At 52.5% G+C, this 14,481-nt stretch overlaps 1 protein-coding gene across 2 annotated transcripts in view; it reads right to left on the reverse strand.

Annotated features, from left to right (window-relative positions):
- The window catches only part of SH3RF3 (SH3 domain containing ring finger 3), a 375,405-nt gene that overhangs the window by 100,527 nt on the left and 260,397 nt on the right, over nt 1–14,481 (reverse strand). For both annotated transcript variants that reach the window (XM_049650139.1, XM_049650140.1), the window contains exon 4: nt 9,834–10,187. In XM_049650139.1, coding sequence (XP_049506096.1) covers nt 9,834–10,187 — 354 coding nt within the window. The remainder of the gene's footprint in view (nt 1–9,833; nt 10,188–14,481) is intronic.

Below are 14,481 nucleotides of genomic sequence, written 5' to 3' on the forward strand. Positions count from 1 at the left end.
AGAGAGAGAGAGAGAGAGAGAGAGAGAGAGAGAGAGAATATCTTAAGCAGGCTACATTCTCAGTGCAGAGTCCAACACAGGGCTCCATCCCACAACCCTGGCTGAGATCATGACCTCAGCCAAAATCAAGAGGTGGTCACTCAACCAAATGAGCCACCCAGGTGCCCCCACAGGCTGCTGCTTTAACAAAAGCTCACCAAACTTGAGAGGCTGGATGGAGGGAACCAGTAGCTCACCTGCATTTCTGGGCCAGCACGTGCCCACCCAGAGCCCCTGGGTGCTCACCAGGTGCCAAGGTGACACCAGGGACCTTCCCTGATGTGTCCCTCCCTCATCCACCAGCAGATGGTCTGAGGCACAGAAAGAAACTGTGGATATGGAAGCTTCTGTCTTGTCATAGCAGCAAAAGAAACATGGTTGGCACTTGATACCACAGATGAAGAGCCTGGAAGCTGATGAAAACAGCCAGGCCACAGTTCTCCGTCCCTACCTTGAAGGCATAGCTGGTAAGTCAGGGACACACAGCAATTCCCAGATTTGCAAAAGAAAGCACTCCTTGCACAAGGTTCTCAGGATGGGATTTTTTATTTCATCCCATGTTCACTTGGTACTGTTTTTTTCTTGGCTCCTTCTAAAAGTATGGAGTTAAATCTGTAACTTTCTGAAAATGCTAACAATAAGCATGAGTGCTCTGCCCTGCAGGTGAGTGACAGAGCCTGGGGGCCGCAAGGCCATTAGCACAGAGCCACCATCACTTCCATCAGTGCTGCCCCCGGAGCTTCTTCCCCGTCAGAGCTGTGTCCCGTGGTAGAGATAAGATCCAGCCTGTAAGAGCAGCTTTGCAGAGAGCCCCTGGTGCGTGCCCCTCTGATGGCAGGTGGTGGCAGGGTGGGGGGGGGGCGGATCTTAAAGATGCCCTGGAAGCTTCCAAGTGGAGTTCTCCTAATTACTTCTCAGATGCAGGAAGACACTCGAGGGGTGTTCCCTTTTGATGTTTTCCCTGAATGTCAAATACATCCCCTTCCATTGATTTTGAAGGGCATTTTCCTAATCTCAAGGGTTTCTGTTTGCTTATGGGAAGTTGATTTGTAAGCCATCCGGCTCTGACACCACACATGGGGTCTGATGAAGGAATCTATTCTTGGCTCAATGGGGTTAGCCTGAGTGTGACACTGGCCCCTTCACAGAGAGAGCCCAGAACTGGAGAGCCCTTCCCAAACGTGGAGTGCTCCATCCCACAGAACCAGTGTGCACCACACGGACAGTCCAACAACCACCAGCATCAAAACGTGGCCTGCGGGCTTTATAAGTGTCAGCCCCTCCCGTTGTCCAGTTCTGCCTCTTCAAGCCTCCCAGCCCCTGTGGTAAGCAGTTAAACACTCACAAACAAATACAGACATGCTGGGCACAGTGGTGTCATGGGGCTGTTCACCTCTCCTCCCCACAGGTACCCACTGGACTCCACCTCCCCACCCTCTGCAAGTAGAGCAGGGCCGCTGCGAATTTCCCTCCCCTGCCACAGTGATGAGACATTCTAGACCAGAGGTCAGCAAATGTGTTCTGTACTGGGCCAGAAAAAGTCATATAATCTCTGTTACAGCAACACAGCTCCTCTGTGTGGCTTGAAACCAGCTACAGATGATGTGTGAATGAGCAGGGGGCGCCATGTTCCACAGAAAACTTTATTTACCAGATTTGGCCTGTGGGTGTCTGCTGGTGCCCAGGGAAGAGAAGAGAACGCCGTGGGTCAGCTAGACACGCAGAGTGGGTGGGAAGTAAGCCTCCGAGGGTTTGGGGCTGCTTGTTACCGTAGCATGACCTGGTTCACACTGGCTGATACCGGGCCACTCCAGAGCTATGTGAGCCCTTGGAGGTCCCTCAGGCAGTCTGGTGGTGACTTTACTCACTTACTTGGATTCCTGTTTGGTTTATGAGAGAATAGTTCTAAAATGTGACTAATCACCTCCTAATGTGATCCAATGATCTCTATGAGCAAATAATTGGATTTTAAAAATTGGAGTCGGCCTGAATAGCTTCCTTTCTGTCCTCTCCTCTGATAACCCTCCCTCTCCCAGCAGAAAGGAGACACATGAGTGCTGCTTCATTATTCATGAGGAACTGAGCTGACCCTCTGACCTCTCCAAATGGCAGGGAGAAATAATTCATAAAGGGTGCAAATGTGAGCAGGGCAGGCCATCTGAGGCTCAGCCGACCATGTACCCCTGGGAGTCCCTCAGCTGGTCACCTTGCAGCTGTACCTCTCTGCAGCTGACATGGATCGTGAGCCCTCAGGGAGCTGGTAGCAGTGGTGGGGAGGGGGGCACATGGCATTTCTGGCATTACATTAAGTGTGAAAGACCGCTCAGTATACAGTGCAGCTGGCACAGGCCCTATGCCCACCCAAGGAAAAACCATACGGGTATGAACTCTGCTACAGGCCAGGTACCACGATACAGAAGTGAATGACAACCAGTCCCCACCCTAAAAGACTTGAAGCTAAGGGGAGCAGCCATATACACAAACGAAGGCCACACCTTCCATGATAAATGTATGCAAAAGTCCTGCAGGCACAGAGGAAATGATTGGGTGAAGGTGTCCTGGAGCCATGGGAAGCTATGGAGGGGAAGTTACTGTTTCAGATGGCTGCAAAGGGTGAGCAGGAATTTCCTATCCAGGGCTGTGTCCGGGTGTTGTGTTGGGGGCAGGATGAGAGGGGAAGAGGGTGAGCAGGAAGCAGACAGGACGGGCATAGGTATCAGTCTTGGTGGGGGGTGAGCCTGAGCTTGCCAGTGTGGGGTGCACAGGCTGCAGGTCTGGGCAGCCAGCATGGGAGTGGACAGTAACTGAGCAGGGGAGGCTGGAAAGACAATCTGGGGCTAAGTCTGAATGGCTCTGCAGGCCAAGCTAAGAACTTGGAGTTTATCCTAAGGCAATGCAGAGTCTCTAGAAGCATTTGTGGAAAGATCAGCCCAATTACATATGGATTCCAGAGGGAATCCCAGAAGCAGGGAGTTAGGAATCAGTTGATGCCAAGTTGGTGAGGGCTCAGAGAAGCCTGAACCAAGGCAGAGTGGGTGCCATGGAGAGAAGGACCCCAGTGGTGGGGCTGGGACTGCTGGGCTTGCCCGACATCCACGTGCTTCTCCACATGTCCCAGCCTCTTGAAGTTAATCTGGGGCTGAGTGTCCAGTTCTAGTGAATGAACTGAGAGGGGAGGTGATGAGTATTATCTCCAGGCTGAGGCAGTTAAGTGCACAAGGGCTTTCTCTCTAGGCTCCTCTTCCTGCTGGAGGCCATGTGCTGTAGAAGACACAGCTACAAGAGGAAGCAGGCTGGACACCATGAGCATGCCATTCAGGAGGGCCGCCTGACCCACTGCACAAATGCATGATAAATGCTCCCTGGGTTAAACCACACCAGCATCAGGAATTGTTTGTAACAGTGGATGATCTACTTCATCCTGACTAATGGCATGAGAGAAATACTTCAGAATTGGAGCTGACACCTCCTTGGATGGCAGAGGTGACAGGGAGAGCAGAGTTTGGAGGACATAGGGTCTTAGCTTCAGGAATTTGGAGAAGAGAACAAAGAGAAGGAAATAGGTGTGAGGACAGAAGAGAATAGTTATTCTCTCCTGACATGGATTGATATGGAGTACCTCTCCAGGGGAAGCTGGCAGGTAGCAGGAGGAAAGAATCTATAGTTGAATAAGGTCTGGGGAGGCAGAGTTTAAACAGTTAAACAGAGTTTAAACAGTTTAACAGTTTGGAAAGAATCTATAGTTGAATAAGGTCTGGGGAGGCAGAGTTTAAACAGTTTGGGGTTAGCTGTTGGCTGGATGAGAGCCCCTGGGTATGTGTGTGGGACAGGAAGAAAAGGCCAGGGGAGCACTGATGTTCACATGGGAGTTGGAGGAAGAGGTTCCAAGGGTGAGCAAAATGCTCAGAATTTCAAGAAGGGTCCCAGAAGCAAAGCGAAGAGAGGCTCAGGAGGGGAGTCTTGCCCACAGTGTCTGAAGCTGCTGGATGCCAGCTGGGGATGTGGCGCAGGGACATAGGACCTGCTGGTGGCCTTGCAGGCCACAGGCTGGGTGTGGGCAGCAGGGGTGGAGGTAGAGGTCAGACTGCAGAGCTGAGTGCATCCAATGTGAGATGGAAGAAGTGTGTTCCCAGAGGAGGGAAGAATGAGAGGCATTTAGAGGAGATAGCCATGCTCCTTCCCTTAATGGGTTTCAACGTACTGATTCTATAGGTCAGTTGGGGAATCTGAAGCCTAGCATCCTTGTTATTTAGGCCATTCTTTTGTTTTGGGTCTGAGGGAAGCATTTATATCAGGTGGCCATCCATCCCTATGCAAGATCCTACGATAATTTTTTGCTAGACATAAGCCTGCATTTCCTGAACTGGAGATAACCACAGTGGTCTTAGACAATTGAAGGCAGGAAGAAATAAATGCATTACTTATAATGATAATAACGACAAATAAGAGTCAACAAGGCCTCCAACAGTCACTGAGAGAAGACCAGCAGGAAGGAGAAGGGCCAACCCTCTTCCACCTTACCCACTGCAGCCATAGCCTGGCTCTGCACCTCCAGGAGGGGGAGGGTTGGGTACAGGCAGTCACCTGGCCACTATCCTTCAAGTCCCTGCCTGCTGTGCCTCGTCCCTGTGCCCCAGCTCTCCAGAACTAACCTCTGGGGCCGAGTCTAGAGCCTCAGGATTCCCACATGGTTCACAGAAACCTCATGAGAAGGCTGCTGTCTGACAGCACACTTCACGGTGAGAAAGGTGCACAAATTCCAGAACCTCCCACGTTCCCACCCTCCTATCAAGTTCCAGACTGGGGGAGGATGTGGAATTGGTGCCTTTCAACTTGGGCCAGAGTCAAAACATTCTTCCTGTTCTGCTTGAGGACTCCCTCCTCTGACCTGACCTGACCCTACATAACGACTAGGTTTCTCTTTTTCTTCTCATCACGGCCTTTTCTGCCTTTACAGGGTCAGCATCAAAACCACCTCAGCCACAAGTCTCTTTTTGTAAAGGGCCAGAGAGTCCACACTTCAGGCTCTGGGCTATTTGTTCCTCTCCTTTTCCTGTCCATCCTCTTCATTTCCTTTTTGAAAACAACCCTTAAAAACATGCAGATTATTCTTAGCGCCAGAGCCATTCAGAAGCAGCCCCACCAGGCACAGTTTGCCAGCCTCGGGCCCAGCACAGCATCCTGGCTGCACAGCTGACTCACCTGCAGAGCTTTAAAGAACTCCAGGGGCAACATGACATCTTTTTTGGCCTTCCCTCCACCAGCATAGGAGTATGCATCCCCTGCCTGTTGCTGTGACAGCACACTGGGCCCTTGTCTTGGCTTTGAGAAGGGAAGAAAGTTCCTCAAACTCCAGGGAAACACTGCCTTTCTGGGTGGGGCATCTGAATGAGGCCCTTGAGCAGACCTGAGCCCGCCTGGCCTGGGGGCCTTGTGTGGCTCCCAGGCCCCAGTGACTGTTACACAGCATCCCTGCACAGTGACTGTTAACACAGTATCCCTGTACATAGACCTGGCTGATATAGCGTGCCAACCCTCTCTCTCTGACTCAGGGGTGGGCCCCGGATTGGAAGGTTTTAAAAGCCTCCTCAGGTGGCATGGCACACACCAAATAGGAATCCAGGCAACCAGGATCCATAGCTCTGTCCCACAGCAAAGCCTCACAGCCTCCTTTATGTCTCCTCCACTGTCCCCCTCAGGAGCAGGGACCTGGCCTTCCCTGCTGATGGGCCTCTGGTACTGCACACAGGTCCTGCACAGAGACGACCATACCACATTTTCTGTAGAAAGCCTCCAGACACCACCCTTTGCAGCTCAGTGAAGGGAAATATTGTGGGGTAACCAGCTATCCTTCTGTGCCTGGATGGTCCTGGTTTTAGCACTTAAGTCCTGTGTCCTGGGAACCCTGCAGCACCAGGTGCAATGGGACGCTGGTCACCCTGTATAGACTTAGGGCCCAGGTCTAGGCATGGCCTGTGACACATCCTGGAGTGTGAGAAAAGGGCTGTTGCTGGTGTCTGAGGTGCTGGTTCTTCTTGCTGCACACAGCGGGCCAGGAAGCTCTCAAGTCCCCAGACCCAGGCCACACCCCAGACCAGCCACCTCAATGCTGTGGGGCCAGGGCTATGCTGGGGGCATGTTCAGACCTCTGGGTGACAGTGACTGGAACATACTTCACCAGATTCTGGGAGGGATGCTTGGTTTCTCTGGTGGGTTCACGACACAAGGGACCACACCCCGCCTGGTCTGGTTGTCACTGGGGACAGACCACTGAGCGGCTGACAGTCAGGGGGGACATAGGCTCATGGGGATGCTAATCAAGTCCAGACTTCCTAGAAAGGAGGTGTGGCTGCAGGCAGTCTTGGCGTCACCCACCCTTTCATCTACCTGTGGCCTCCCAGCACCTCCAGGGTCCAGCAGAGTACACAGCACAGGGAGAATTTCAGAGCAGAGCAATGGCCAGAATACATGAGGCCGGGAGCCCTGGGAGCCCTATCTGATGTCTTGGGGCCGGTGATCCATTCCATGATTCTCTGAGCAGCAGGGAGAACCACCACAGCCAACAACATGCCCACTGAGAAAAGGCAATCTGGTGCTCTCATTTTACCCTCTCAACACCTGCACCATTGCTCCATTTAATACACGAGAAAACTGAGGCTCTGGGAGAAGAGAGCTTTTCTTGAACCTGGCTCTCTCTAGTGGCAGCTCTCTAGGCTCAGAGAGGTTCAGCAACTCTTCTAGGTGCACAGCTAGTGAGCAGGGGAGCCTGGTCCTCCCCCTGAAATGCCACCCTAGACTGCATGACACCAGGTCCCAGGCTGAAAGAGAAAGGGGAGGAGAGAGGTGAACAGCCTTTATAGAGCACCAGCCGCTCTCAGCAGGGACTGCCTGGCATTTTCCCTCTTCATCTCCTTGGGCCTGAGGTCAGCCCCATACATTTACAGAAGGGAAAGCTGAGGGGTTACGTGATGTCCATGTCCTAGACTCACGTCCACGCCAGTTCCGATGGGAGCCGGGGTGCAGGGAGGGCTGTCAGAGGAGCACAGCACTGAGATATTACTTATGCCCTCTGGGCCTCAGTTTCCTCACATGTGACTGAAAATAACTCAATCTCACTGGCTCTCCTGATGGTGGGATGTGCCATGAAGCCCAGACAAGGAAGGTGAGATCAGTATAGAGGAGGAGGTGAGGATGGAACAGGGCTGCCAGGGGGTGTGGAAGCGAGCCCCAGACCACACACACTCCGGACATCACTCCACGGACAGCCATGCACCTTGTACTCTGCTGGGACCCCACAGCTTCAGGCTTAATGGTGCTCACCACATTCCGTCTCAAAAGCAGGGAAACAGCTACTGTATTTTAGAGCCATTTCTATAGAAACCACAGCCCCCACACTTCCTTTCCACTTTAAAAAGGAACACAAAAGGGAGAGAAAAGAGTCCGTGATGTTGGCAAGCCCCAACTCAGCTACTGAGGTGCTCCCTTGTCCATGTATCTCACCTCTTCAGAGCATATCACCCACACTGGTGTGTGTGTGTGTGTGTGTGTGTGCGTGTGTGTGTGTGTGTTTGCATTTGGTTCATTTTCCTCCACAGGTTTAGAATCAAGTCAATTATACAAAGAGCAGAGCAGTCATCTCACATTGGGTGGCCCCCTCTGATCTGAGTTACTTCCACACAAGGTAGCATGTCACCATCGGAGCCTGTCTTGCAGACACACTCAGCTGGAGCTGCTGACCCAAGGCCACACATGCCAGCCTGCCTGGAAGCAGGGACACAGGTCCAGCCGCCCCTTGTCCATCCAGTTGGCTGCTCTTCCAGGACACACAGGCTTGATGCTACAAACTTTCTACACAACACTGTGCCATGTTCAACCAGGGTTTAATTGCTGTTTGACAACAGCTACTCTTGTTCTCCAGAAGAAAATTCTCTGGGACCCATGACCTAAAGTCATAAAACCTCTGCTCTTGCAGCCCAAGAAGCCCTGGGTGTGCAGGTGAGGGGTGCATACATGTGGGCAGAACTGGCCTGGGTTCTTGATGACCAGCCTTTGTTCTACTCACAGGAGCTAAGAGTTCATCTTGTCAGTAAAGACAGTCTATGCCACAACCTGGATGGCATATTGAGTCTGGAGGGGCCTGAGGGGTCTGGGACCTGACTGGACGCCTGCTGGGGCCAGCACTGCTCTAGGTCCCTGGGCACCAAGGAGTCCAGGTGCTCCTGCTCTGCCATCCTGGAGCCCATCCCCTTATGCCAGCCTGGCACGTGGAGGCCTCTTTGTGGATGGAGACATATCCGCAATGATGCTGGATTTCTCCAGGTGCGTGATCACAAAGCTCAAGTCTGCTCCCCAAGCACAGAACTCTGGGACTGGGTCCGCCTCCTAGAGTGTGCCTGGCATGGTGGGGAGGAGGTGCCATGTGGTGCTGTGGCCATCTGCAGGATCTGTGCCTAGCACACTACAGCAGCCTGAGTGGTCCTCAGGTGGACCAGGGATGGCTGTCCTGGTGTGATCCACGAGGCCAGCAAAGCCATACCGAGCCTGGAAGGCAGCAGGGTAGGTGGCAGAGTGGGGGTTGGTCTCTGGGTGCAGCTGACCGAGGACAGCAGGCTGGTTGGTGCCTGCAAGTCACAGTATGTGGTGGCTCACCCTTAACCCATAGCTGCCCAGTGTCTCAACAGTTAATTTGGGATGGGAGATAGGTGGAAACTGCTTTACTTGACCTCTCACCCTTTCCAATGATCTTTATGAAAGTCTAGAGCCTGCCCATGACTTTTACTTCAAGTGTAACTGTTGGAAAATGAGACCCAGGGTCCCAGCCCTCTCTATCAATAAGTGAATTCGGCACTTAAGTCCTTGTGGAACAATGTCAAGCACAAATTTAAAAAAATCTGTTCCCTTCCTGCCCTGGGACCTGTCTATAGTAGACTGCAGAGCCCGGGAACTTTCCTTCTGCTCCTGTTAACTGACAAGCTGTGAACAGGAGGGCTGAGAGCAGGTAAGGATAAGGGAAAGGCAGAGAGAACACCAAACCCTGCACTCAGGCATGCAGAGCCCATGTTGTGGGGCAGGAGGAAAGTGCCAGAGAGCTCTGCTGACATCCATTCAGAACCTCCAGGGAACACTGGGGAAGCCTGAGCCTTGGACTTATTGCCCATGAATTACAGGACATAGAGACCAGGATGTATGTAGAGACTAGTATGTAGGGTATGAGACAAGCACTGGCCTGATGGATTGAGAGTAAGTCCCTCCCCTTGCTTTTATCTTACTAGTGTAATGAGACCAGGGACAAATCTAGAAATAGAAGGTATCTGTAAAAGTAAGAAGAATGTAACCAAATAATATAGTTAATTCTGATTCTGAGGTCTGTTGAAAGGGAACAAGGTTAGCAAGTGTTAGAGATGCCAAAAAGATACTAGCACTGAAAACAAACTAAAACCAGACCTACTGCAAGACACAATCAGATGGCACTGAATGCACACTGACAAAGGATAACTTTGAGTAATGCGCCAATGTTAATCAAAGGCCATGTCACGGGCCATTGAGAAGCACCTCACACACCTTCTAGATCATCTTCCGGACACTGAGTACCATTCATATGTTTACCAAAGCTTAGGAGGTCCCTGAGGCCAGGCGGGGAGAAGGAAGCCATGATGACCCCAAAGGGCACTGCTGCCACTGTCTTCCTCATGCTGGTTTGGGGATGGGATACGGAGCATACAGCTGACGATGAAGTCATCAGACCTCAGGGCTAGACACCTGGTACCTCCCTGTCCACGCACCGAGGACGTTACCTGGGCAGGAGCACTGCAGGACAGATGAGCCAGGTCACCAATCCTGGCTGCAGCCCGGGGATCGCTGGAGCTGATCAAGACCGGAGCACTAATTTCCATGGAGTGCCTGTGGCTGGTGGCCTGGGAGGACTTGTGTGTCACACTGAGCGCAGTGAAGGAGTGGCGCTTCTTGGCATTCTTCTTGCTGTCCACACGCCGCTGAAAGGCACTGACTGCCCCAGTGCTGCTTAACGTGGGTCCTGGGGCCACACTGGCTGCCGCGCCAGGGTCAGAGGGCAAGGAGGCATGGCAGCCAGATGCAGCAGCTGGGCACGGCTTGTCCATCTCAATGAGCTGCTTGGCTGAGTCATTGAGCTAGGGGAGAAAGACAGAGGAAGGCTTCATTAAATAGAAGTCACACACTCGGTCCTGCTCTCCATGCTCTCAGCCTGTGTCCCTAGTTCAACCCGACAACATATTCACAATCACATAGATCTTTCCAACAGGGCATCCCTGTGAATGGTGCCAGAAACAAACTGAGGCCGCAGGTTACATCTACAGATTTTATTGAGAAGGTTTCTGGAGCAGCTGTTTTTGTCTGCCCCTATGTAGCCCCAACCCTCTCCCAGGCTGCCCATTTCTGGGGCGTGAGGTGCAGATTTGCAGAGGGCATGGGACAGAGGGAGAAGAAGAAGGAACACAGCCATGCACCCCACACTCCCTACGGCAACAGGTTCCAGCCTGCCTTGCACAGTTCTGGCCAGGCTGGCAGGAAAATGCAAGGTGTATGACCAGAATGCACTTCTTAACTGCTGGTGACTGTGCATGGATGCTCTTTGCAGTACCTCCACCGCAGTACCTCTTTGCAGCCTCCACTCAGGCTGTCAAGACCCAGAGCTGATGTGACTCCCAGCGCATGAGGAGGCAATACTGTATTGTTTTCAGCAATTCCGTAAGGTACTGCTCCTTCCCTTATCTCCTGACCCGTTCCATAAAATAGAAGGGGCTTTTACAGGGAAGAGTTTGCCTTTGACAAAGTTGGATCCTGGGTGGTGCTCATCAGGAAAGGTGGGACGGGCTGGAGTCCATGAGCAGCCGGTGGTAACTGGGAGTCAGCACTCCATGCCAGCTGACACAGGGCTGTGCTATGGCACCTGAGCCCAGAGGGACCCTGTGCTCATGGTGGCCTGAGGATCTCAGGTCAGTTACCCTCTATGAGCCAACTTGACCCCTGACTCCACACTTGGAGCAAGTTTTTCATTCCAGGTGTACAATGGAGCTCTTCCTTCTTGGTCTGCACTTGGCTCAAACTAAAGTTGTACTAATGGGGCAGCATGCACTGATGGAAAGAATGAAGGATGGGGAGCAGGTTACTGTGTATACAGAGTGGCCAGGAAGAAGGTATGACATGAGAATCAGCTTGGGAGCATCTCCACAAGGTGGGTTAAATAAGTATCATTATGCTAGGTAATGCCTGTAAAATCCCATTCCTTTTTCCTCATCTTTTCATATGTGGCATAAGAAATTGAGCCAATGCCAACTAGTCCTCTGGGGAACCTACGGTCAGGAAGTGCACAGTAAGTCATAAAGGAACACAAGCCTTTGCTTTTTGCTTGCTCCTTAGCAAACAGAAACAGCTACAGGTGTCATGGGCTTGGGCAGGCCTGACACACGGCTTCTGCTAGCACGATGCAGCTCTGCTGGTGCTGGGGAGCAGCAGCCACAGAGACACCTACACCAGTGGGCATGGGTGCCCTAGTCCAGCTTCTTGACCATAAGGCAGCAGCACACGGCTGGATCCTGGCTGCAGCTGAGAGCAGAGAGGACAGAGCTCCTGCTGGCTTTCCAAGGCCAGCTGGGGCTTCATCCCTGCCTGCTCAGTCCTTCTTTCTCTCCACATATCATATTCCAAATTTCCAGCCTATAGACATTAGCTCTATGTAATTCCTAGGGGCAAAGGCCCTGAGGACGGTCACTGCCAAGCTCCAGTCTGCTTTCTGAATGTGTTCCAAGCACACCTCTCTGGCCTGACATAGAACGGGTGGAAATAGCCAGGAGCCTGCTGTGTTCTTGCAGGTGGACAGTGATGTCCCCAGCCCATCCATTTCTTCTTAATGGTCTCAAAGGTGAAAAGGTCCCACCACTCTGAAGAAGTTTTCATAAAATTTACTTCAAGATTTGGGCCTCGGCCAGGGTTTTTTCTGTGTGACCACTGAGGCAAGCACAGGCGTGCCTGTCCCTGAGAGATGGGCAAGGAGAGGTCTCCAGTGGCTCATGAGATGTGGGCAGGGGTTGAGGGAAGGATGCTTTCATGGGCAAGCTATCCCCGGGCAGGCCAGTGCTGACTGGTGGCATAGTGCCCTGGATGTGCTCCTGCACGTTGCCCTTGTTACTGCAATAAAACTAGAAAAGAGAATTAGAAAAGGAGAAAGGAGGATCAGAAAGAAAAATGTGCAGTGTCAGACCATCCAGAAGGCTGAGTGGGACCCACCACCCCCTGGGATTTGAGATGCCGGCAGCAGGGTGTCCCCACAGTTCTGCCACAATGCAGTGGGGGTGGGCTTCAGATGTCAGCCATGCACAGGAGGTACAGATAACATTCCCACAACAGACAGAATGTCAGGGGTCAGTGGGGCTGAGCTGACCAAAAAGCCTTAGGGTCTTGGAGCCCAGAGTTTCAGGGTGTCCAGGCAGAGCAAGCCACCCCATGCTAGGCCCAGTAGGTCTCACATGAGTGCCATGGGGACAGAGGTCGCCCTAGAGTCGATATCCTAGTTAGGGCCTGGGACAGGACTTGGCTTGGTCAGGACTGTCCACCAAGTCTTTCACTAGGGATGTACTATGACATAGGGTGTCCAAGAGAGGGGCCACAAAGGCAGAGATAAGGAACACTGAAAGAGGAAGGGGTACACCAAAGACGAATCTCCCTTCTCCACATTTTGGTCCAGCTCTGCTGCCCTGAGGGAGGGAGCTCCCAGAGTGTAAATGGCACCCCATGTGCCCCCCTGCCTCATGCACTGGCAGGGCACAGCCTCCCCTGCACCGGGGCCACTTCCCAGGCTGAATGGACTTCAGAGGGAGAGAGTCTCCTGCCTGAGAGGTCAGGGAAGGAGGCAGAACACAGGGCCCTCTTGGAACATGAACACAGCTGCAAAAAAGGTGGGGGACAGAGAAGGTTGAAGTGAAGCCAAAGTAAAGAACCTGGAGTGCGCAGAGTTCAGTGCTGATGGTAAGGCGCAATCTGAGGTGCCAGTTTAGGGAAGAGGTGAGTCAGCAGAGGCCACTGGGGGCAGCCCACAGGGAAGAATAGAACTGAGCAGGGTCTTGGTGGCTGCAGAGGGCTCAGATAGGAGTGGGGGTAGGGGAGGGGCTGGGAAGAGCACATCCAGGAAATCCACAAAGGTGGGAGGTCCTCAAAGGCAGGGGGAGGCAAACTGGAACCAGCTGTGGATCTGCATGTCCCCGGTGCAGGAGCCACACGCATGTCATAGGCTGAGCCTGGAATGTGGGCTGGATCAAGGGGAGGGAGGGCCATGTCAGAAAGACAGGCCATGCCTGTTCCCACCTGCCATGAAGACTGACTTCAGGCCTGGGTTAGGAAACCCCCAGCCCTGGGATGGCGGAGGAAATCACTAGGCTCTCCCTCAGCACACACTACTAGGGTTTGCAGCTGGTAGCATCTTGATGAGTTAAAAAAAAAAAAAAAAAAAGTCCCACTGAATTTAAACAGTCAGAGCAGGGGATGCTTCATGTCCACAATGCCGAGTAGATCACACAAGCAGCAGCAGTGGATGTCCGGCTGCCTACAGACAGCCCAGGAGCAGGGCCGCAGGCCTGTCAGCATTTCCATTACGAATACCTGCCTTTCAGAGGGAGGTTTTAAAAAACTCACTGTAGGCCCCAAAATGTGTGATCTAAATCCAGGATTATTTCCTTTGAAATGTCTCATCCAACCAGGCTCAGCTGTTTTTGCTCTATTTTATGACTTTATTCATTTGCTTCCTCAACAGTGTTAGCTCACAGAACAAACCAGTGGCTGCTGCCTTCCATGGCCCTCCATGGGGTTGGCCTCCTGGAGTCCAGCGTTCTGCACCCATGCTGAAGGGCCAAGAGGAACACAGAGAAACAGGAAGTACCAGAGACAATGACTTTCATTTACCAGCATCAGAGCACAGCCTCAACCCTTTCTGCCATGTGTCTCCATGTAGCATGTTATTATGCAGACATAATGGCACCAATAATGCCCAAGGCTGGGCTAAAATAACTCTGTTCTTCCCCAGAGCAGCTGATCTGGAGTGTCTCACTTAGCTGCCCCATGACTCTGCTGAGTATTAGAAACTCCAGGATATCCGGGCACTGACAGAGCAGGTGGGTGCACGTCCTAAACACACAGAGCCATGATGTGAGGTGATGTCACAGCCAGCAGCACCGCAGGGGCTGGCCCTGGCAGTACCCTGCTCACCAGCAGCTGTATGGCTCATCCCAATGCTGGCCGGTCCTCAAGACGTCTGCCTAACAGGCTGCTCACAGCCAACCATGCTGCCCTCCTTCTTGATGGCGACTAGGGTGTGGGGGTAGCATGCCTCTCTCACTCATGCCCACCGTAGGCACTGAAAGGGAGGGCCGATAAATGTCCATCAAAGATAGGGGTTCTTAGTAAGCTGAAGGA

This window comes from Panthera uncia (genome assembly GCF_023721935.1).
Source record: "Panthera uncia isolate 11264 chromosome A3 unlocalized genomic scaffold, Puncia_PCG_1.0 HiC_scaffold_11, whole genome shotgun sequence".
In the NCBI taxonomy this organism is placed as follows: domain Eukaryota; kingdom Metazoa; phylum Chordata; class Mammalia; order Carnivora; family Felidae; genus Panthera; species Panthera uncia.